Below are 25,296 nucleotides of genomic sequence, written 5' to 3'. Positions count from 1 at the left end.
GTCCAGGCAAGTTCTGCAAGCAGTTCAAATTGGAGGAGTCTATCAATATGTCCATATCCTCCCAAAGTAAATCAAGTCCTTGATAGCATTACTTGTTGAGTTATATTCATTGATGCATCAGTTTATACAGTTTACTGTGATAGCTATCATAGAAGCTGTAGTTTGGTTTTATCTCAGTCTTCACTGGAATTGGGATGGAGATGGAAATTCTGGCAATGATGGTAAAGAGACATTATCCTGAACAGAATTATTAAATATAATAAAAAGAAAAGGTGAAAGTAAACAAACAGATCTGTTAAACTCCTTTAAAAACAATCCTTAACAGCCGTTTACCAAATTTAAATTAGTAAACAAACAGATCTGTTAACCATCTTTAACAACAATCATAAACAGCTGTTCACCTAATTTAAATTAAACCATATAAATCACGTGAATAAAGAAAAAATTCGGATCCATTTTTTCATGAGCGCTCCTCATATAAGAAATATGGACATACACACATACAGACATACAACACAAAACAGAAGTGTGCACACAACATACAACACATAAGACAATAGTAAATAAAGGCCTTGTAACTATACTTAGGTGAAATCTCCATTGCAATGTTTAAAAACTCCACAGTCAAAAAAAAAAAAAATAAATAAATAAATAAATAAATAAATAAATAAAAAATAAAACACAGTCAAAAAATAAAACTGATCAGAAAAACATTAACCTAGGTTTGTATGAGCTCAAAAATAAAATAGAACTTTATGATGTGGAAAAATGCAATAATAAAATAGATACTGAAAAAAAAACCTTGGTTAATCACTGTCGCAGATGTAAGAATAGCCAAGCTGGAGCTCTGGATGTCAGCTGTTATGGATTTGAGTCAAATCATCTTCTTTTTCTGTAGAAATTGTTTTAGTTAATCTCTCTGGAATCCAAATCGGTTGCTGTTCATCCTGTGGGAAAACACAGACAGCGCCCCGATTCCAGACTATCACTGGATCCGGGCCTTTCCATTGTCCTGTTAGAATATCTTTCCAAAGTACCTTAGGCTTATGTACATTTTTGGGGTACAAATGTCTTTCCGCAGCACTAAGTCCCGATGAATCTAAATTTAAAAAGTTTAGAGTAAAAAGGGTTATTTTAAGTTTATCTTTGGGGGATATATACCCCTTTCCAATTCCCTCCTTTTGTTTTAATAAGTACATTTTAATAGTTTGATGAGCTCTTTCAACTATGCCTTGTCCTTGTGGATTGTATGGAATTCCTGTTATGTGAGTAATACCAAATGATGAGCAAAATTGTTTAAAAGAGGAGGAAGTATAACCAGGACCGTTGTCCGTTTTTAACTGTTTTGGAACGCCCACAGTGGCAAAATTTTGTAAGCAATGAGCTATAACATCTTTAGTTTTTTCTCCGGCATGAAGGGAGCCCATCAAAAATCCGGAAGAGGTATCAACTGTAACATGTAAATATTTTAATTTTCCAAATTCTGGCAAGTGTGTGACGTCCATCTGCCAAATATGGTTAGGTATTAGTCCTCTAGGATTGACTCCAAGATTAACTTGTGGTAAAAATGTCACACAATTTTGACATTGTTTTATTATATGTCTGGCCTGTTCTTTAGTTATTTTAAAACGCTTTTGTAAAGTATTAGCATTGACATGGAACCTTTTATGAAAATTTATAGCTTCTTCTATTGTGGAGAAAATATGTATGTCATGTGTAGATTTATCTGCTAGTTCATTGCCCATACTAAGGGCTCCAGGCAATCCTGTATGTGCCCTGATATGACCTATGAAGAATGGATCTTTTCGGTCCCAGATTAGACTTTGTATAGTGGAAAACAAAGAGAAAACAGTAGAGGAAGGGGAAATCCTACCAGCATCTTCAAGGGAATTAATAGCATTAACTACATACTGACTATCAGAAAATAAATTAAATACAGAATCTTTAAACATCATAAAAGCTTGTAATACTGCATTAAGCTCTACCTTTTGAGCTGATTGTTTGGGTACTAAAAATGTAAAAGTTTGATCAGGAGTAACTACTGCTGCTGTACCATTGTTTGACCCATCAGTGAATATATTTGGAGCATTTATGATAGGGGTTTTTCTTGTCATTTTTGGAAAAACTACAGGATGCTTAGACCAAAAAGACAACAAAGGATTAGATGGTAAGTGATTATCAAATGAAACACTAGTTTTACACAGGATTATTGCCCAAGTATTTAACTCATTAGCTAACTCATCAATTTGATCCATAGTATATGGAGTAATAATTTTATTGGGAGAAATCCCAAACACTCCCTTAGCTGCTTTTATTCCTTTGAGTATTAATTGTCCTACAGCCTCAGGATATCTAGTAAGAATAGTGTTAGGGGAATAAGATAAATGTATCCACAATAATGGACCTTCTTGCCAAAATACTCCTGTAGGAATATTTTTTGTTGGTAGTACAATAAATAATAAAGGCAAACTTATATCAATTCTATCCAAATGCATATTTTCCATATATGTTTCAATGATTTTTAATACTTTTCTTGCTTCAGGCGTTAACATGCGGGGTGAATTTGGATCTGATGGACCTTTTAGAATATCAAATAAAGGTCCTAACTCTCCTGTTGGTATGCCTAGATAAGGCCTTATCCAATTTATGTCTCCCAATAACTTTTGAAAGTCATTAAGTGATTTGAGTTGATCTACTCGTATTTGAATTTTTGGTGGACGGACCATGGTTGAGGATAATAGAACTCCTAAATAATTAATTGGAAGATTTAATTGTACTTTATCTATTGCTATCTCTAGATTATAATTTTTCAATAAATTTGTAAGTGTGGCATAACATTCTAGTAATGTGTTTTTATCTTTATGTGCCAGTAACACATCATCCATATAGTGAAATATTTGTAGTTCAGGATTTTGGTTTCTAAGTGGCTGGATTGCTTTATTAACATAAATTTGACACATAGTTGGGCTGTTAGCCATCCCTTGAGGGAGTACTTTCCATTCATATCTCTGATCAGGACCTTCATGATTCAGTGCAGGGATAGTAAATGCAAAATGTGGACTATCCTCGGGATGAATTGGAATTGAAAAGAAACAATCTTTAATATCTATAACTAAAACATGCCAGGTTTTTGGTAAAGCAGACAATTGAGGAATCCCTGATTGAGCAGGTCCCATAATAACCATCTCATTATTAATGGCTCTTAAATCTTGTAATAATCTCCATTTACCAGATTTCTTTTTAATGACAAAAATGGGAGTATTATAGGGGGATACGGAAGGTTGTATATGTCCTTCCGCTAACTGTTGTCTGACCAAGTCATGGGCTACTTGTATCTTTTCTTTAGTCAAGGGCCACTGAGGAACCCACACTGGTCTTTCTGATTTCCAAGTAATTTTGATTGTCTCAGTGGCCCTTTCTGAAAACCCAATTCATGTCTATTTATTTCTTGATCTATTTGAATAGGTGCTGTCATACCTTGTTCTTGTTCTCTTAATCTTTTTTCTTTCCTAAAGCCTTGTTTAGCCCTAGTAGTGGGCGCGTTAGGATTGATGTTATTTGTTAATGTCAATCCTAATTGATCTAGGACATCTCGTCCCCATAAATTTACAGGAAGATGATCCAATACATAGGGCTGTATAGTTCCTTCACATCCTTCAGGATCCCTCCAATCTAATACCATAGCACTTCTATGGGGATTTGTTGCCACTCCTAGGCCTCGAAGCGTTTGAGTGGCTTGTTGTAATGGCCAATGTTTTGGCCATTCTTGACGAGATATGATGCTGAGGTCAGCTCCTGTGTCCAGCAGCCCATTAAAGTCATGTCCTTGAATTTTTAATTTTAGCATTGGGCGAGAATCTAAATTTAAAGACAGCATAGCCCAATCTACACCTGTGGAGCCTAATCCCTTGGAACCTCTTTCTACATTACAACTGGAAAATTTATCATGCAGGCTGGGTATTATTAATAACTGTGCTATTCTATCTCCTGGTGAAATTACTGATATACCTCTTGGAGAACTAGCTATAATTTTTATTTCACCTTCATAATCGGGATCAATTACCCCAGGACTTATCATAAGTCCTTTTAGTGTAGAAGAACTGCGTCCCAATAATAAGCCTACTGTTCCCTGGGGAAGAGGTCCTTTTACTCCTGTGGGAATGATTTGAATTCCCATCTCTGGGGTTAGTACTGCTCTGGCAGAGGCGCAGATGTCCAGCCCTGCGCTCCCTCTAGTTTGTCTGATGAGGGATTTAATGGATAATGCGTCCTGGGCACTACCTTGATGGGGCTGTTGGGTTCCTCCATTGCCCCATATATTTGTGGTTTGGGGCCCCGGGGCATTGGGCCCTCTAGTCCGTTTTTTGGCAATGGAGCTTGATACCTTTCTCCACGATATCGTGGGTAAACACTTGGTCCTTGTCCGTTTTTTGATAACGGAATACCCTCTATGGTGGTTTGAGAACGGCATTCATTAGCCCAATGTCTCCCTCTACGGCATCGTGGGCAAATACCTGGTATTCTATTCCTTTGATATCCAGCTTTGTTAAACCCTCCTCTTATGGGGCAACTCCTTTTAAAATGTCCTGTTTGATTACAATTATAGCATGTTCTTGGCCTGGCATCTAAAGCCTGTTGTACTGCTGCTAAGACTTGCCCCTGTTCATTAATGTCTCTACATAATTTAATATATGTGTTTAAATCCTCATGTCTCCATGGTCTAATGACCTCTCTGCAGCAACGATTTGCTTGGTCATAAGCCAGTTGTTTTATAAATGGCATTACCTGTTCTGTATTTCCAAATATCCTAGAGGCTGACTGAATAAGTCTATCTACAAATTCAGCATAAGGTTCATTAGTTCCTTGTATTACCTTAGATAATTGACCTTGTAAGTCTCCATGCCCCTGTAAAGTTTTCCATGCCCTAACTGCATCTACAGCAATTTGTGCGTACACACCAGGGTCATATTCAATTTGTTGTCTTTGACCCTCATAAGGTCCCTTCCCCAAAAGCATGTCCATATTTCTTTGAGGGTACCCAGCTTCTGCATTTCGCCTAGCTGTCTCCATGCAAAATTCCTCATTGGCAACCTTCCATAACAAATATTGTCCTCCGTTTAGCACAGATCGACACATGTTAGCCCAATCTGCTGGTGTCATGTCCAAGTTGGTAACAGATTCAACCATGCTTATTGTGAAGGGAGCTTGCGGCCCATAGGTCGTTACAGCCTCCTTTAATTGCTTTATTGTTTTGAAATCTAAAGCACGGTGAATTCGTTGCCCTCCTGCCTGCTCAAGTACAGGGCATGCTAATCTTTGGGGTCCTGCCTCAGAATTCCGTCCATCAACTACGGTAGTTGAGGGCCGCTCAGCGGTAGATGGAGCTGTTGGCTGAGTTACGCCCTCTGGTGATAGAACGGAGTTGGTAGCAACCTCCTGTTGTAATTCTCCACCTGATGGCTGCTTGTCCTCTAAGCTTGCTTTCTTTAAATTCTCCTCTGTCTGACTAGCTTGAGAGACCTTCTCTTTTGCTTGACCTAGCGTTTTTTCTACCATAGTCTGGACCTCTAACAATTTACTTAACAGTTTTTCGGTTTGTTTTTTATTGGATTCTAATCTACTATAACCTAACCCAATAAGGTAGGATAAAACAAAGCCGAAGCAGAATGAAACAAAGACGGAGCAGACAATGGTTGTATCAATTTTCTCTTTCTCAGGGCTGAATAACTTCAAACCTTGAGCCAACCATTTTTTCCAGTTCGCCTGAGAAAATTCTAGGGCTAGGGAGCTCGAAATGAAAACAAAATAAATCAAAACAAGAACACATTGTTTTCTGAGAAGGTCATCCATCCTGTCGCCTTCCCTCAGGGGCGAGCAATTTACTCACCTCTAAGCTTCAGGTGTTCCCCGCACGGGCCGCCAAATGCCGCAGTCTTGGCTGGGCACAGAATCACGAGCCAATCAAGCAGGAACAAAACTTTATTTTGAAAAAGCCGCTAACACTCTCAGCGCCGGCAAGTCAAAAACCGGTCCTCCCACGAGGGTGTCCAACCGGAACCGCGCGCCGACCGGAACCCCCCGTCTCCTCCCACCTCCTCCGGAATTCCCTCCTACTATCCTTCCCCAACCAATGGGAACTCTCCAGCAGTCCCGTAAAGTCCCGTAACTTGAGTCCGGTAGCAGGCCAAGGTGAACAGCGGGAGTCCAGTTTGCATATGAATGTAAATTTTAACATAATCATCTCAGTGGCTAGCTGGCGTCACTTTACAACCAAAGGTGCCATACATCGTATATATGCTTGTGGCTCCTAGCAGAACACAATACCCAAAAAAAAATCTTGAGAAGGAAGGACCCAGGTGGGTAACTTTGGTACAATGCAACAAATAGGTCACATTTCAGGGCCCCAGTCAGGGACAGGGGAGCTTGGTTAAACGTCTTCCAAAGGAACGGAAATTTCCAAACACTTCCATGTTCCCAGGTAAGGTAGGTTCCAGCAGCCCAAGGGTCATCCTCCAACAGATGACACACTGGTGCCAGCATTTGGGAAGGTGGTGTGCATGGCCACATATGGAGGAGAGCGCTGTGGGGACATTGGTAGAGCTCTGCCAGTGGGGATGGCTATCCTTCCCTCACCTGCCCTGAGAGAGATGACCTGTGGTCAGTCAAGCCATTTTCAGCAGGACTAAAAACCAGTATGGGAAGCACAAGCCATGAAAACATGTTTAAAAGGAGCAAAACCGTCCTGTGTGGGGGAGACATGTAGAAGACGACCTATGGAAACAGAAGAGATTGATTCATCAGTTACCACAGCAGGGTCAGAGCCAGGGATGTCATAAATAAACCAGTGCACAATCGTCTCTCCCCAACATATAAGGCAGCTCCTCACATAATCAGACATGTAATATATTCATATACAAATGCACAAAGTTCTGAGAAAACACACTGGGTCTTGGGCTATCTCCTGACCCCATGGCTTGGCCTCGTCTTCAGAGGACCAGGAAAAGTCATTAATTTTCTACAAACGATGCTTAACGAGAGTGAATTTAAAAACCTAGCCATTAGAACAACCAAAAGCAATCCTTGACTCTTCGTATGTGCAAGTTATTTTAAACAACTGGATAATGGACCGAAAATGCTAAAACCAAATAGAGAAGAGAACCAAGTATAATCCTGGAGAACAATGAAGCTTAGTCTCTGAATCTGAAAACATAGGTAAGGGATGCATAACTTCGGCATTTGATTGCTTTTGCGGGTCTTTGTAATTTCAGGGCTCCTGTAAAACTGTCTTGCAGATGTTCTCGTTGTGTATTGATCACCAAAGTCCTTGGCTTTGGGCTTTTCCTTGGTGAGTGCACCACATGAACACCTAAGGTGTGGCCTCTACTCCCTTCTCTGCCCTAAAGGGCATTTTTGAAAGCTCCAGCCCTCAGCTGGTACATGATCCTCTGTTAAAACAGCTTCCAAGGCAATTATGTCTGGTTCCCATAGTGTACACATGGACTATCCCCAGAAGGCCCATGTGCTGAAGACTTGGGCCTCAGCCCATGGCGTTATTGGGAGGTGGTGGAACCTTTAAGAGACCAGACTCAATAGAAGGAAGTGAGGTCATTGTGGGTGTAGGATATTGGCCCCTTCCTCTTGTCTTTGCTTCCTAGCCACCATGAGGTAAGCAGCTTTTCTCCATTGCGCACACTCTGCCATGATGGGTTACCTCACCACAGACTCCAAAGCAGTGGACCAATTACCATCGACTGAAATCATGAGCCAAAATAAACCTTTTAAGTTGATTGTCTCAGGTATTTTGTCATAGTGGTGGAAGGCTGACTAGCACACTGGTATTTTTTTTTAATTAATTATTCTTTGTGACAGCAGAATGCATTACAATTCATATTACACGTATAGAGCACAGTTTTTCATATCTCTGGTACACAAAGTAGACTCACATCCTTCATGTATTCATACATGTACTTAGGGTAATGAAAACCATTGCATTTCACTGTCTTTCCTACTCCTATGCCCCCTCCACACTGGTATTTAACAGAAAAGCTTGCTGAGGATAGGGGTGTATCTAATGCACCTCCATGCCTGGCATGTGACAGGAGCTTAATAATATCTGTTGAATAAATTGATGGCAGAGCACAGGTTCTGCACTAGCCATAGGGTCTGTGTATAGTCTTTGAGTCTGCTAGATAGAGTTCTGGAGTAAGAGGACTTTCAGCTACGTCATGCAGTTTGTGAATGTTTTTTTGTTGTTGTTACTATCATTTATAATAGCTTTTGACCTGTGCATTTAAATGATGAGCTAATTCTTCTGTGAAAGTGAGCAATAATATAACTGGCAGACCAGTGTGTCCAGTCTTGGATTCCATAATTTTGAGAACTTGTAGACTTTTTAGTTAAAAGGCAAGAGAATGGAAGTGATATTGAGTTAGAAGATAAGACTTATGAATGGGGCTGGGGAGATGAAAAGATGCTTATTTCAGCCCTGTACACAGTTTGATTAAACCCCAGCAGAGGACCTGCCCATTGTTTGAACCATCTGGTCCTCTTCCTTTCTGCCAGGCTGAGGTCTCTTCCTTGGAGACAGCAAGGACTGTGTTACAAAGGCATAGGGCCTAATGAAGGGCACTGTGGCTACCCAACAGGGAATTATTGAGTGAGAGAATGAACAGATGAACGTAACATGACAGAAAATTCTCTTGAACATGAGAAGCATTCTACAAAAGCTTTTTCCTTTTGAGGCAAAATAAGAAACATTTGTTCAAGGCATGGATGGGTGGGTGGATGGATGGATGGATGGATGGGCGGGCTCTCTCTGAGGGCAGCAGCTGGTGGGCATCGGTGTTGGAGCTAGCCATGATCATACCTGGGGTATGTTGTGTGAGGCTACAGCCTGAGGACTAACAGGCAGGATCATAATGGCATGGTCCTTGGTCCTCACCAGAGTATCTTCCCTTAAACACTCTGAGTCTCAATGCCTTAACCTCCATATGGCTGTGCTGGCACCAACCTTCAAGGCCAATGATTCACAGGATTCTGCCCTAAAGACTCCCACTCTGGAGGGTGGGGCCTGTAATCTGCAGTCTAACAAGCCGGAGAATTTTAATGCAGTCTAATTTTTGAAGTTTCTTAACGTGGTTTCATATCAGAACCACCTGAGGAGCTTTCGGCAAAAGCACACTTGGGCTGCATGCCTTGATTTGGTGGGTCCACAGTGGGGCCTCCACGGGGGTCTTTTTATAAAGCTTTGCACTGGGTCATTATCATCCCTCCAGCAACGTTGCACAAGTTGGAGAGGTGCCCCCTCTGGTGGTTCCCAGCCTTGTGCCAGGGCTTGGTGAGAGTGGCATGCAATGGGATTCAGCCTCAGTCCTCAGCCGGGTCTTGTGTACAGTACACAACCAGCACACTTGTACCTGGCATCTCTGGCTCCAGGGTGGTACCGGGCGCACTCCCTGTTAGGAATCAGTGAAGAGTGTTGATTAATAACCTTTAAAGGCTTTTGAGCAGAAAACTTACATGTTAAGATTCATATGGGCCCATTTGTTGAACAGATTGGGAGACAGCTGCCGTAATCAATTTTAGAACATTTCTTTCCTGAAGAAGAATCCTTGTTCCCTTGGGCTCCCACCTGCAATCCCCTATCTCCTCCCAGTCTAGGGAAACCAGTGAAGCGACTGTCTGTCTCAACTTGCCCATTCTGGATACTTCATATGATCAGTCTGATTTATATGCCATGCAGTCAGTCCTTTTGTGACTGGCATCTTTGGTCTAGTGCCATGCTTCCCGGATTCCCCCAGAGGTGGCATGCACCAGCCCTTCACTCCTTCCTGTGGCTTAATGATACCCACCGTCTGGACAGACCCTATTGTGTTTCTTCATTATTTGGGGACACTGGGTTGTTTCCCTCTGTGTTAAAAGGCACGGATTTAAGGCTCACCAAGTGCTATCTCCTCAAAAGCAGAGATCCCTTCTTATCTGTCACTTGTGTCCTCTGCTCTGCATCTGGCATTCTGTAGGTGTTCACCAGGTGAATGACAAGGGAGTGAGTGAATTCATGGATGGATGATGTGTGAGTCTTATCCAGGGAAGCTTTATGTGAAGGACTGGGAAGGCTTTTACCCGATGGTCAGGTTGCCAATATTTTAGATTCAAAGAAAAACACACCCATCATGACTTCTCGGGTCCCATCTGCTTCTCATGCTCCATGTTCCATGAAGAGTGACTTCAAGGGCCCCGAGAGCCTCTTTCAGAGGTTTGATCAGGTAATCAGCAAAATGGTTTATCCTCTGCATCTCTGCCCAAGGATGCTTTGGACCACTTTGTTCAAAGAGCACCTGGCTGCCCCAAGAGCAGGCGTCTGCAGGAGTGCTGGCGCCTGTGGCTTTAAGCAGTGGGAGATCCACGTTGTTACAGGTCTGCACCACACACTCACTCGAATTGGGAGTGCCGTGGCCTGTGGCATTCTGACTCCAGGACTTGCCAAACCCTCAGCTAAGGAGGGATAGTCCAGCTCAGAGCAAACAGCAGGACATTATGGGAGTGTGGCACACAGAAGAGTGGATCTTTTTTTTTTTAATATTTTTATTTTTTGGCAGACACAACATCTTTGTTTGTATGTGGTGTTGAGGATCGAACCCGGGTCGCACGCATGCCAGGTGAGCGCGCTACCACTTGAGCCACATCCCCAGCCCCAGAAGAGTGGATCTTGACAGCTGAAGTCTGTACTATAAGTTTCTTCCTCACACCCATGTGTATTCAAAGCACGAGTCTGTTTCACAGGATGTTTTGGGTGGAGGGTGGTCAGAAGAAAGAAGTTAACATCTATAAAGAACACGTAGGCTGGATGCGGTGGTGCACACCTATAATCCCAGCAGTTCAGGAGGCTGAAATGGGAGGATCGCGAGTTCAAAGCCAGCCTCAGCAAAGGCAAGGCACTAAGCAATTCAGTGAGAGCCTGTCTCTAAATAAAATACAAAATAAGGCCGAGGATGTGGCTCAGTAGTTGAGTGCCCCTGAGTTCAATCCCTTGTACCCTCCCACAAAAAAAAAAAAAAAAAAGAACACGTAGTACTGGGGATGTAGCTTAGTGGTCAAACATTTGCCTACCATGTACAAGGTCCTGGGTTCAATCCCCAACATTATCACACGCACACACAAAAAAAAAAGAAAAGAAAAAGAAGAAACACATGTAGAGAGGCAGTTATAAGCACAGGCTTTGGGAAGGGATGTGCTTACTCAAATCCTGGCTCTATCCTTTGCCAGCTGGGAAACTCTAGACAAATGATGTAATTTCTTTGAGCTTCAGTTTCCTCCTTGTAAAATGGGCATACAGAGGAAGCCACTGCATGGAGTCCTTACATAATGGCTTACTGCCTGACATAGCCATTGGAGTCAGGGTCACCTAGGTACTCCATCTTGCACCCATCAGCCCTGGCGCTCCAGCTGTAGTCATATCAGACAGGTGTTATGACTGCATTTTACAAGTGAGAAAGTGGAGGCGTATAGAAAGGATGCTCATAGGACAGAGGCTGGGAGTGTGGCTCAGTGGTAGAGCACTGGGCTGGCAGGCCTGAGGCACTGGGTTCAGTCCCCAGGACCAGAAAGAAAAGTTGTTTGAAGATGGGTATCTGAACTGATAATCAAAGTGTGCACACTAATGCCAAAGTATGTGTACTTTCTAAGCAGCAAGCCCACATTCGTTTATCCGTGGTAGTGATTTTTTTGGATCTGTTCCAAAGAATGCCCTTCTGGGACTTGGACTTCTCTGGTGAGACTTATGCTGCCTCACAGCCAAGTGGGACCAGTGAAGTATTCTCTGGGAATAAATCCTCTTTTTGTTGACTCCCAGGACCTGGGTATTATGACCTCCACTCTGTTGGGACTCTCAGAGATTCAGAAAAAGCATTTCCATAGTGCTGAATTCTGTATCAACCAAATAAGTTGTTCACAAGCTCACAGAGATTGCTCCTGGTATCTGAAAGAAGGAGAGGGTCTTGGAAGAACTGACTGCCAGATACAGAAACCTGAGAGTCACCTTCAGTGTAACAAAAACATGGGAGCTGGAAAACAGGGAGTCCAACCTCAAAGTCCACCTGCTGCTAAGAGGAAACCCATTATTGACCCCACAGTTTTTCTGTTCCCAAAGAACCGCTGCACTGGTGGTCAAAAAAGCCCTTCTCCAGACTGAGATCAGATGCTCATATGAATGAGAGGAAGGGGGGCCGAAGGCCAAAGAGGCACATTAAGTTCATTATCTGATTCTTCCAACCACCTCCTGTTCCAAAGAGGGCTAGAGCCTGGCTCTACTGACCAGGCTCCCCAGGCTGGGCAGCCGAGGTATGTCTGGAAAAGAGAAGAACTTTGCCAAGGCAAGCATCCCTCATGCCAGGCAGACCAGCAAATGAGCTGCTTCTTGCAGACCCCTCGTCCAAATCCTCCCATGAGCCAAGGTCTGTTCATTTAGTACATGTAAACTCAGGGGGCTCCCGTGTGCCAGGCACTGAGAATCTGGAAGCAGATGCACACAGACCAAACACTCTTTTCATCGTTGTATTTTGAAAAACGTAAATTGACGGTTTCCTGATCCTGGGAGTAACATGTATTGGTAGAAAATTTAAATTGAATTACCTATCATCTCCAGGGAGGGCTCCTGATGGTGTTTTATAGTATTGGCTGTCTTGGCTAGCCAAGGAAAACGGGGCTGGGAAAAAGGCCAGTGAGTGGATCCTCTTAGAATAGGATCCAAAGTTTCATAGTCAAAATGTTTTTGAAAGTTTTCATTGGGACTTCACTTGAAAAGTGAAACTAAAATATTGTAGGTTTATTTTATTCTGCATTTAATAGCACTTGTAACATCATAAGTAGGATTGTCAAAGGTATCTTAGAGCAAAGGCAAAAAGCTTATTTGCTTTATTAGCATCTTTAGAATAACTGTGCCTGATTTCTAGAACGAAAGAAGGAACTAAACGCTGGACAGACAGCTGAGGGATGTGAATTTTGCCACTGTATCATTTTTTACTCCACACCCCCTTCTCTTTCTTTTTTTTAGTACAGTCACAAAAGGATCATCTCTTACAACCACTTATTTTCCAAGGACTCCTCTTGATCTCTTTCACTTAAATCTTTGTCTTTGAAAGCATCAGAGCATCCAGGATAATTTTGAACTGCCCCAACAGTTAACTGATATAATAGCCAGGTCCAGATGTATCAGTGGCTTTGTGGAGATTGGACTGGTTTTCCACACTGCTTTTATTACATTTGTGCAATTCTGCATTTTTTTTTTTTTTGGCAAAAGGTTTCAATTTCACTCTGCAGTAGATTTGCATTTTGCTTGAATCAGATAATGAGATGTCGACATTGCCTGGCAATCAGGGATATTGGCTAGACAGATGGTTCACTGGTCTGCATTCCCAGTCCACTGAGAATTTAGAATCAGAAAACTTGCATAAATGCTAAAGTTGAGTTCTCTAAAGTCAGTGTAAGCAATGATTGGAACACAGAAGAAACCAGGAGTAGCCTGGTCCCTAAAATCTTTCCTGTATACTTTCTGGCCGGTATCAAATGCCTAGTAGAAGTAATGAGCAACCCCTACCCAAATACCACCACTGACGTGCTTTCTAAAGCCAGAGCACAGCTAAGTTTAGCCACATCTCCCCAGAGTTAATTTTATAATTGAATTGATTTTTTAAATTGATTTTTTAAAATTAAATTTCATGTTTTTATTTAGATTTTTTTAAAAATTCAGGGTCTTCCTGTGACTCTAGGTTGCCCACCTGGTTGCCAAAGAAATGCATGTCTCTATAATGACCCTGTTATTTTAAAGCTATGCTTGGACGTGACCTGAACCCCAGAGAACAAAGAGATACTGAAGTTGCCTTGACTCAAATTGTCTTCCTCATAGGCTAGAGCCACATGGATTTTATGTGGTTAAAACAGTCTCTGTGTGTGTGTGTGTGTGTGTGTGTGTGTGTGTGTGTGTGTGTGTCTCTCTCAGTATAGAATCGACCAATTTAGCATTAATAAACAAAAAGTATTCCTTGTTCCTCATTCATTCCCTCTCCCCACCTGGGCAGGATATTCCTTGAGATCAGGTTCCCCAGAAGCATCACATGAGATGGGGATTCCTATGCAAGTGGTTATTGGAGAAATGACCTTGAGAGAAGAAGAGTAGAGGGACAGAATGGGACAAAGGAGGGAAACATACAAGAATGAAGTCTCAGCTGCAACTGCTTTGGCTCAGTTCCTTAGATCTGGAACAGGAATTGTACCACAGAGTTGGTCCTATCTTGAGGCAACAGGAGTTCCTTTGGTACCCATGTCAGCCAGGTTGCCAAATGCTTGTTGGGGAGGACTTTATAACCTCCCAGGCAAAGCGACTCCCATGCACCTGAGGGCAGTTCTGGGGAAGCACTGATGCCATCTGCACAGGAGTCCTGGTATTTGCCAAAGTCCATGTTCTGCTGTGCACAACAGCTGTTCTAGGAGAGACAGGTGTGGAATTGAAGACTTTTAGCCAGGGCAGCTTCAATGGCTGCAGGCGGCTAAGTTGGTACTAACGGTGCAGAAGGGACACCGTGGGATTCCTTCCTGTAGCAGCATCCTGGAAGCCCGAGAGGCAAGAGCCAGATGGTCTGCTCTCTGGTTCCTAGCAACATCTTTGATTTTCGCTCTTTTTGCTTGTCCTCATCAAGATCCAACCAGAATTTTGAAATTTTTATTTGAGTTTGGTGGAAGAAGATTTGGAATGGTGAAATAAACTCTGGTTTAAATGTTATTTTTAGCTGGGGATGTAGCTCCGTAGTAGAGTGCCTGCTAACGTGTAAAGCCCAGTGCTAAAAAAGAATCCACAATTAATGTTATTTTTTAGCATTTTGGAATTAACAGTAACAAAGTAATACAGCTCTTTAATAATGGTAATTAGCCTTAGGTCAAAGCTAAGTAAACTGAGTTTCCCTTGAGTTCCAAAGCAGATTTTGAAGCCATAGTCATTCTTTCACACCTATGCAAAAAGCTAAAGTGTTTGGGGCAATACATTTTACTTCAAGAACAGATAGACCTGTGATGTAAATTGAAAAATCTCTCTCCTGGTTTGAAAGAGATTCCCAATGAAGTACTAAGCGATACAAGAGGAGTTAAGAACTGGGTTGGGTAAATGGGGTATGTGAGTTTAAATGTAGAATACTCTTAAAAGTAATTACACCAGGATGATGGACATGAATCAGGAATGTCCCAGAGAAACAAAGAAAGCTAAGGGCTTGGGCTTGCTACCTCTGAACCAATTAGCTAGGATTTGCAGTATCTTCAAATAGGGTCACATTGCTTCTAGCAGGAGTAACTGAAGGAAGAAGACTGTGGCAAGGAGCCACGGCAGTGAATCACCAGTGACCATCTTTGAGACATGCAAGGCCTTGGGATAGCCCTTGAGAAATTATTCTCTAGTTTTTCTTATTGAAATCTCCAATGCCTGTCCTCTAGTTCCGAGAGCTGCCCTGGCATTTGCTGTCACACTGCTATTGTGAATGTCTGTGTGCTGAGAGGTCTGCCCTTCTCAGCTCTGGGCTCAACAAGGTCTGATGCTGTTCAGACCTGAATCCTCAGTGCCAAGCATGATTCGATGACCGTGCTCAGGGTCCATCCTGAATCCTGAGCATTTCCCTTTCCATATGTGCACTCACGCCTGTGAGTGTTTGGGCCAAGGTGGAGGAAGAAACCTTTGGCGTCTTGACAGTGAGGACTTAAACACTGCAGAAAGGATGTCAGGCAGAGGGTCTGTGAATAGAAATGCATGTGCGAGGTGGGGCAGAGATGGGGACAACAAAGAAAAGCATGGGCCAGTGTGGAAGCCAGGATCAGGGTTTTGAACTTTGTTCCCTTTGCAGTGGGAAGAGGCATGTTTTAAGAAGGTTCTTCTGGAAGCCTGTAAGAAAGGAAAGCAAATTCAGCCATTGCACATCAGAATTGCTTCTTTTGTCCCTTAACATTTATTGAAAACACCTTACAATTACTCAACGGAGGCCCAGGGTCTACATTTTAAAAGACGTTCCCAGCATGATACTGAGCAGCTGATCCTGGGTCTTCATGTGGGAATGCTGGTGAAGGGCAGCATGGAGATCCACTGGGAAATAATAACCATTGAGATCAGTTATTTCCAAGATCAGATGTCCAAAAGGATACTGCAGTTTCCTTTTGTTTGTCTCCTGTTGTTTTTTCAATTGTATTTTAGATTTTTTTTATTGCTGTTTTCTAAGTAAAGTTGTCTTGGTGTTTCATACATAAAGTACATAAATCATTAAATGCCCAACTTGATGCATTTTCACAAAATGATCACACGTACGTAACCAGTACTCAAATCAAAAAAGAGGACGTTCCCAGCACCCTAAGAGCCCCCTTCTGCTTATTGCCTCCCTAATTACTGTCTTGATTTCTAACCCTATAGGTTACATATTCATCTTTTTTAAAATTTTTGTTCTGATTAATTATACATGACAGTAAAATACATTTTGACACATCATACATAAATGGAGTACAACTTCTTACTCTTCTAGTTGTACACAGTGCAGATTCACAATGGTCATGTAACCATATATGCACAAAGAAATAATGTCCAATTCATTCTACTACCTACCTTCATATCCCCTCCCTTCCCTTCACTCCCCTCTGTCTAACCCAAAGTACCTCTATTCTTTCCTAGCCCCCACCCCCTTATTGTGAATTAGCTTCTTATCAGAGAAAACCTTAGGCCTTTGGGTTGGGGGACTGGCTTATTTCACTTAGCATGATATTCTCCAGATCCATCCATTTACCTACAGAATAGGAGAAAATATTTACCACCTGCACTTCAGATAGAGCATTAATCTCCATGATATATAAATAACTCAAAAAACTTAACATCAAAAAAACAAATAACCCAATCAATAAATAGGCTAAGAAAATGGACATTTCACAGAAGAAATGCAGTCAATCAACAAGTATATGAAAAAAATGTTCAACACCTCTAGCAATTAGAGAAATGCAAATCAAAACTACTCTAAGATTTCATCTTACTTCAGTCAGAATGGCAATTATCCAAAACACAAGCAATAATGTTAGCAAGGATGTGGGGGAAATGTTTCACTCATATATTGCTGGTGGGACTACAAATTGGTGCAACCATTATGGAAAGCAGTATGGAAACTCCTCAGAAAACTTGGACTGGAACTACCATTTAACCCAGCTACCCCATTCTGCAGTTTATACTCAAAGGATTTAAAATCGGCATAGTACAGTGATGAAGCCACATCAATGTTTATAGCAGCTCAATTCACAATATCCAAACTATGGAACCAACCTAGATGTCCTTCAACACATGAATGAGTAAAGAAAATGTGGTATATATACACAATGGAATATTACTCATCCTTAAAGAAGATATTCATCTTTTGTCATTTCTATTTTTTGTACATTTGATAATGTTCAGAATATATTAAATGATATAATTTAAATAGACATATCATGGCAAATTTTTGTTTTCTTGCTGATTCATTGTAAACAATTTTTAAAAAATCTTATTCTGCCAATCTGAAGGGCTGGAATTGATGTCTGAAAACTGGAGGAAGGAGCATGGGGCAGCATTTCAGTGAGTTGGTCCCTTTAGGCTGCTATTGTCATTGGTTGTGCTCATTCTCTAGAAATTTTGAGCCATAGAGGGGACCAAGAAATAGATTTTAGAGTTAGCCAAACTTTACCCAATTTTTTTTAAACTTTGTCCCATCAGCTAAATGACCTTGAGGAAGTTACATGATCTTCTCATTGAACTTCAGTGTCCTGGTTTTGGATAGAAGAGTTGGTTCTGTACCTGTTCTTTCTCCAAAATTTGCAAACATACCGTCTCCTCTTGGAAGTCTTGATTTGGCTTTGTGGCTCAGAGAGGCCCTGTTAGTTATTAAGAGCTCCTGGCTTTCCTGTGATGGAGAAACCGTACACCTGGGTGGGGAGATGGCAGTCTCCCTGGGCTCTCTCAAGCCATGGTGTGCAGAGTCCAGTCATGCCAGAAACTTCTCCTCACCCTGGCACCCATCCCAACCTGGGAAGACTTGCAAGGGGCCAGCTCAACCTCACTGCTTGAGGCTGTAGAAAACAGCCTTCTTTTCTTTGGTGTGATTTTCTTAGAATTTGTCTTCCCTAAATTAGCAACATCTTGAAAGACAGGATCTGGGAGTGGACTTAGGAAAAAGAGCCACAAAGATGATTTGGTTGCTTTTTAGTCTTAACATCAGGAGGCTTCTGGCTCAGCCCAATTGACCAGGCCAATCCTGTGGTTTGGACCCCGAACATTAGAGTGAACAGTACTTTTGTGCTCTGTATTTGTCTTCTCGGAGGACCCCTGGGAAGATGGGCAGCCAGAGGAGGACTGGGGACTGGGCCTGGTCACAGGGCTTAGCCCACCAGCAGCCCCAGGGACTGCTGTCTGGAAATTGCTCTGAAACACTCCCACACTTCTGTCTTCCATGCAGTCCACCCATTTGTCTGTGTGTTTTCTCTTTCAGGAGGAGATGGGCATTTCCTGTGAGCTGCTGGAATCGGACTTCCTCAAATGCAGCGTGGGGTTTCCTTTCATGAGGTCAAAGTCGAAGGTAAGGGCAGAGATGGGTCACTTCTTGGCTGCAGCCTCTGACTCTGCAACAGTCTCCCCCGTGGTTTTCCCCACCACAGCCGGGATGGCCCCGAGGCCCTGCCATGCTCCTGTCACTGGTCATATACTCCAGAGGGACTGTGGTCCTGTTGTCTTTCTCTTGGGTCCACATGATGTTCTCTCCAAAGAAATGGGAGAAAACACCACTTTGCATTGGCTAGCAGCACTCAGTTGGCCTTCCTGAAATTTTTTCTTCTGGAACATTCCATACCACTCTTGAGTCTCCAACATAACCCAGGAGAAGACGTGGTCTGAGCCAGTGACCCACAGTCCTGCCTCTGTCGCTCCCCTAGGCACTTAAAAATTTCTGGAGACCTCTCAAAATGTATTACACTTCATTTTTTGAAAAATAAAAGATATTACAGTCACTATGGTATTTATAAAGAGACATATTTCCTAAGCTCCAGCAGTAATGCTGTATATAAAGCAGATCCAGTCCTTCATAGAACTTTCTAGTCTGTGCCATGGTCATAAGAAGATACAAAGATGAATAGAAGATTGATTGGAGAAGACAAAACTAGAACCTATAAGACCAGCTCTGACATTTGAAATGAAAGCTGTTTTCCCTGCTCTGATTTGGGAGGGTGGAATCCTTTGTCTATAATTTTTCCCCCTTTAAACCAAAAAACAAAACCAAACAAAAAACAAAAACAAAAGAAAAGAAAGAAAGAAATCTTTATCTTTCTTTCTGCCTGCCTAGTTTATGGAAGCCGGTCATTTTAATTTCTCAGGCTTTTTGGTCCCAGTACCTAGCAGCTGTTTTGTAAAGCAGTGGTAAGAATGTTCTAGTGAGGAGGGAGATTTGCTTATTTCTTTGCAAATCATTCTCAGGCCCGTCAACCCCACTGAACGTACCTGCTCCAAACAATAGTGGCTGTTGAGTCCATGATTTCTCAGTCTTTCTCCGGCTCCATTCCTCAATTCTTGCCACTTTTGCTCTAGGTGAAGGGGAACCTCAAGAAGTGGCTACCTTTAGAAAGTGGATTTATATTTATACATACCTGGCCAAGTATAGGCTATGTCCCATTAATCTCCAGGTGGGATGCTGATGGGGTTGAAGGAGAAAGACCCTGATCTTTGAACACCTCTGACCAGAGTAAAGCATGGGCAACCACCCCCTCCCCACAACACATACTCAGTGAATTGAAATCCTTTTGAGCAACAGAAAATAGACTTACCTGAGAAAATTTAACATCTGCCATTTCATTGTAAAATCTTACCAATGCACAAATCAAACCTAATATGTGTCCTACTATCTCCAGTGGAGTGTGAGATTTTACTGAAATTTATTAACTCTCAAAATAGTCATGGAATCAACAGAATATAGGAAAGTTGGGTTACTTTGTTTGGTTGGTAATACTACAACTTTTCTCCTGCACATAGATGGTGCAGTGAGACTAAACCCGGAGGTGGGGCATGGAACTAGAGGGTAAGAAAACCCCAGCACATGACCAGCAGGAACAGAGCTCCCACACATGCTTAACATTTATGTGATGAAAACCCTTGTTTTAAGGCACTCTTCCCCAAATTTCTAGGTGCTCACCACTGAGGTGGATACACTAAGATGATGGTCTTACCTATGGCCCCACTTGATCTCCCCTGTCCTGCAGACCCTGAGGGGCATCAGGCCCCAGACCACCTGTCAAGCCTCATGGCTACACTTGGCTCTCTTGGGTTGTCTATATGCTTCTGTCACTTGTGGCTACCCTGCACAGTTCCAGGCTTTCATCTCTGATTTTGACTTGCCACCCCAATCATTTGCCTCTCCTGCCCCCTTGATCTGTGGCATACATAATTTAATTCAGGTCGCCTGCCAGTTCTGACTCTCCTGAGATAAGACACTGATGCTTCCTTTCCTCTGTGTCCTCCAGCCCTGTCTCCATGCCCCACCCTCCCGGTAAACTGACACGTCCCACTGCAGGAGACGTTCCAATGTGATGGTCCACTGCCCCTTACTCTCAAGCAGTGTTCAGTTCAGTGGCATCCAGTGTCACAAAAATCAGACCAGTGCCTGGAATTTGTCATGGTAGAACCCAAGTCATTTAAATACATTAAATAAGTTATAGACTCTCCAAGTTCAGTGGGACTTAAGAACCACTTTGTCTGACCTCCTCTTTTTATCAGAGAGATTGTTTCTTAGCCAAGATCACAGTTTGTGGTAGAGCCTGGTTCTATAAGCCCCACCCATGGGTCCCTCCCATACTCGCACATCTGCCTAATGTGCATATAGTGAAGACCATCTGTTTAAGATACTCTTCCCCAAATCACTGGGTGCTCACCACTGGGTTGGGGCACTAAGGTGATTTTAGGTGGTTCTTAAGATTATTTGGGGGCTGGGGCTGTAGTGAACATCACCAGCTGATGTGCAGATGTCACAAAAATTGAGACAATGTTCAAGAGAAATCTATAAAGTACTGGTTTGGCAGTTCAAATGTTACCTCCTTAAGGGGGACCTCAGTGGCTGAAATGGACTATGTACCTCTCACTGAGTGGGCATCAGGGTGGATTTTTCTGTGAAAGCCATGCCTCTGGCCTGACTCTCAGAAAGTCATGCATAGAAAATAAAGCTGGTCATGCTGATGAGCCTCTGGGGATCACAGGCCGCAGAATTTTGTAGCAAACACATAAATATGGAGTACTTGCTGGTGCCAAACGTCAACTTTCTTTTTCACTAGTATGAATTCAGCGTGATCTTTGATACGAGTCATCTGTCTGGGGAAGAGGAAGTTCTCAGCTTCATTATCACTGCTCAGAGGTAAGTGGGACCTAAACTTTTTTTTTTTTTTTTTTTAAAGAGAGAGTGAGAGAGGAGAGAGAGAGAATTTTTTTTTAATATTTATTTTTTAGTTCTCAGCGGACACAACATCTTTGTTGGTATGTGGTGCTGAGGATCAAACCCGGGCCGCACGCATGCCAGGCGAGCGCGCTACCGCTTGAGCCACATCCCCAGCCCAACTTTTTTTTTTTTTTTTAAGGATAAAAGACTTGTAGGACCATGAGAGGACATGCCCTGGTCATGCTTTGATGATTCCCCAGGATGGGGAGGAGAGAGCACCAGTCATTCAGTGATAAAGCCAACCACCCAACCAGGTGGGATTAGATCTGGAGGGTGGTGGTTGGCTAGTTCTTCTTACACTGTCACCACTTTCCACTGAGCTGGGAGGGACTGCTGATCGACTAGTGAGAAGTAATGATTCTATACCTGAGGAGAGACAGGCCTGCAGAGGTGAAGTTCTAGTCCAGGGTCACATGGTTGGTCAGTTCCCACTTGGCCACATGTTTTCCAAATCAGATGTCCTCTGTGTGTCACCAGGTTGGCTCAGCTGCTTCTCAAGGACATACCAGTGCACCCTTTAATAGTGGGAAGAGCACCTGCAGCCTGAGGGTCTGGCCATGCCTTAGGCTGGCAGAGGCCCCCAAGTGATGCTCCTTGACAGAGGGATTGTCCTGGAAGCTGAGTGGACAGATGGGGAAGGGGATGACCAGCCTCCAGTTGCTAGCTCTCCACCAGCCGCAGCTAGGTAGTGATAGGCCGGAAACTCAGATGCAAGGAGAGCCATTTAGGTGGTGAATAGGAGGATTCAAGCTCTGATAAGGGTGGTGGTAGAACACCCAAGACAACCTATTTATTTAAAATTTGGGGGGGGGAATGATTTTAAACAGAAATGTTACAAGAATAATGCAAGAAACTCTTTCATGTCCTTTACTTATATCCACCCAATGTTAGCATGTTGCCTCATTTATCATTCTCTTTCTATATATAATTTTTTTTAACCACCTGACAGTTTCAGAAACCATGTCCCTCCATCCATTGCTACCCAGCATGTATTCTCCAAGAACAAGGCTCTTAAGTTGCCACCATAGTTATCCAGTTCTGGAAATTAAACCTTGCTACCATACAATTATCTAGACTACATTCATATTCCCATCATCCCAATAATATCTTTTTAGCCACTTTCTCACTGGTCCACAAGACTTGGTTATTTTCTAATTTTATTTTGAAGATTGCTTAATTGATGTCTGTACAAAGCATAACTGTGACCTAATAGGAACGCATGCAAAGAATAGAGAAAGCAGACTCCATTTCCATGGCTGGAATCCAGAGGGGCTTCTAGGGAGGTAGCAGATGGGCTCAGCAGTCAGAGGGTTCATGGTGCATCCTGTTGTGTCACACCCCTGGGGGCAGGAGAATGGGAGTATGTCAGGCTGGGAGTGGAAGGGTGTGAGCCTACATGGGTGGTGCAAGATGAGGCTGGAAGAGGAGCTGGGCTGGGCACCATGAGGGGGCAAAGGTACTCTTAGAGAGTGTGGGCTGCATTCTGACAGCAGGGAGGACCTACTGAATGCTTTTTAAGAGGAGAGTGACAGAATAGAACGGCTTGACACAGAACATGATGTCGTTGAATTTAATATACAAGGCAGGTGTCTATTCAAATCTGAAAACTCTCGTTCTCCCACCGTTTCTTGGACCTACTGCAAACTCACCCCATCATTGTGCTCTCTCAGTCCTTCAAAACCTGGGGCAGCCAGTTTTCCTGGGAAGGAACATAACAATGAAAGGATGTCCCTTGTCAAAAAAGAGGGAACCACCTCCTGCCCAGCCTCATTCATGGCTCATCAGAGGGATCAGAAAGGATGTGGAACCCAGGTTATGATGGGGAAAGATTTGTATTTTAGAATAACGTGCCCACAAAGCACTGGTACTCTGGTCTTGGATGCACATTGGAATCATCTGAGGAGCTTTAAGAACTATTGGTGCCTGGTTCCCCTCCTGGCCCTGAGATTCTGATCTAATGCTCTGTGGTGAGAGCTGGGCATTGGGGTTTTATTTCTTTATTTATTTACTTATGTGCCAGGGATTGAACTCAGAGGTGCTTAACCACAAAGCCAGATTCCCAGCCCTTTTTTATACTTTATTTGAGACAGATTCTTGCTGTGTTGCTTAGGGCCTTGCTAAGTTGCTGAGGCTAGCTTCGAAATCACTATCTTCCTGCCTCAGCCTCCTGAGCTGCTGGGATTTCAGACATGTACTATCATACCCCACTGGCATTAGGATTTTTGAAAAGGCCCAGCATATGATTCTAATGAGCAACCAAGGCTGAGGGCCACTATTGTCCCTTATTCTGTGTTGGACACATTGTCACTCAGTAACTCTCTCTCAAGCACCGACTATTTACCAGTGGCACCACTAAGTGTGGGTCATGTCAGAAAATGCCAATAACCTACTGAATTCAAGAACTTTCCCTAATGTACATTGATACTGTGACACAGCATCAGGAGACCTAGTATTTATAGCTTACATGATTAAGCATCAGAGTTTCTAATTCCTTGAGTCGCAAATGTGAAGGAGACCCCGTTATCTTTTAAACACACAGCAGAACACTTCAGGCACTTGTTTCTGCACAGGCTTTGGTGAAAATCTGATCTCACTGCCCTCGAGGACACTCACAATTGACTCCCTGTTACAACAATAGATCCTTAAAGCACCTTATCTTGAAAGCCACAATTAAAATATCACTCGTTCCTCTCTTTCGTCACCGCTCTTGGAAGGTCTCTTGCCTACTTGTAGGCTTAGGAGGGCATAAAGTGGAGACTAAACAGTGTCTCAGACCTCTCCTCTCCACAGCCGGCAGCCTAGCTTTGCAGACCTCTGGAACGCATCCCAGAGAATGGGCTTTAGGATGGCAGGGAGCCTTTTGATGTTTGGCCTTTTTATCTCAACTTTTCAACTTAGCTCATGCTGGAGCCGTTACCCGATGACAGATGAGACTGTCGGGCAAGATCTGCCAGCAGCCACAGGTGGCTGGACAAATGGCAGAGCAAGGGGTGGCTGTTCCATCAGGAGCCAATTGCTCAGACCTGGCAGGATGCTGGAGGGATGGAAAAGGGATCAGGCCAGGGCGGTGCCATCCCATCAACAGGGGAGTCGCCCCTGCTCCGCCCATGGCAATGACTTCAAGGTTTTTATCATCCCCTGGGAAAGGAAAGGCAAGGAAGTTAGGCTGGGTGGGCACCTGACCCTGCTGCTGCTACATGGTGTGGCTGCCCTGGGAGGGACTGATGTCATCCCATGTAAGGAAGACAGATGAGGATCCAGGAGCAGTGACTGTGGCCCTGCAGGGTCAGAGTCACAGAGCACCATTGTTTTAGAACAATAGAGAGAGGGAGAGAGGATGTGACAGCTATTTAGGTACTGCTGCCATTCAGCACTTGCTGAATGGAAGAGGAAGGTGGTGGGGTGGAGGGGAGGGCACAGGGCAGGCAGGACTCAGCAGATGCTCAGGGGACAGTGTGGTGGGGAGAGGTCAGGACCCACCGTGATCCAACCTCAGTAGGACCTGGGGACTCTTAGGTTCTACCTCTGGAGGGTGAACTTGGCTTTTGGCTGGGATCCCCCTTCTATTCCTGTGGTGGAACCAGCTCTGAGTGCTGGTTCAGCAATAGGCACCAACAGCCCTGCCTTTTCCAGCTGCTTCCCTGGAAGAATCGCCACAATTCAGGATAAAGTTTCATAATATAGTACAGGGAAACTAGGTCTTCTCTCTCTCTTTCTCTCTCCCTCCTTTTTGCTGCCATCTCCTCCTGTCCCCTGCCCCCCAGTCTGGTGTCAGGAGAAGGAATCA

General features: G+C 43.3%; 1 protein-coding gene across 1 annotated transcript in view; it reads left to right on the top strand.

The window, feature by feature from the left end:
- ITGA9 (integrin subunit alpha 9) overlaps positions 1–25,296 on the top strand; it is a 320,486-nt gene that overhangs the window by 222,255 nt on the left and 72,935 nt on the right. The window contains exons 19-20 of the mRNA XM_081288073.1: positions 18,528–18,614; positions 21,349–21,428. Coding sequence (XP_081144199.1) covers positions 18,528–18,614; positions 21,349–21,428 — 167 coding nt within the window. The remainder of the gene's footprint in view (positions 1–18,527; positions 18,615–21,348; positions 21,429–25,296) is intronic.

This window comes from Spermophilus citellus (genome assembly GCF_964194105.1).
Source record: "Spermophilus citellus genome assembly, chromosome: 3".
Taxonomy (NCBI): Eukaryota; Metazoa; Chordata; class Mammalia; order Rodentia; family Sciuridae; genus Spermophilus; species Spermophilus citellus.
This window is presented reverse-complemented; position numbering and strand designations above follow the sequence as displayed.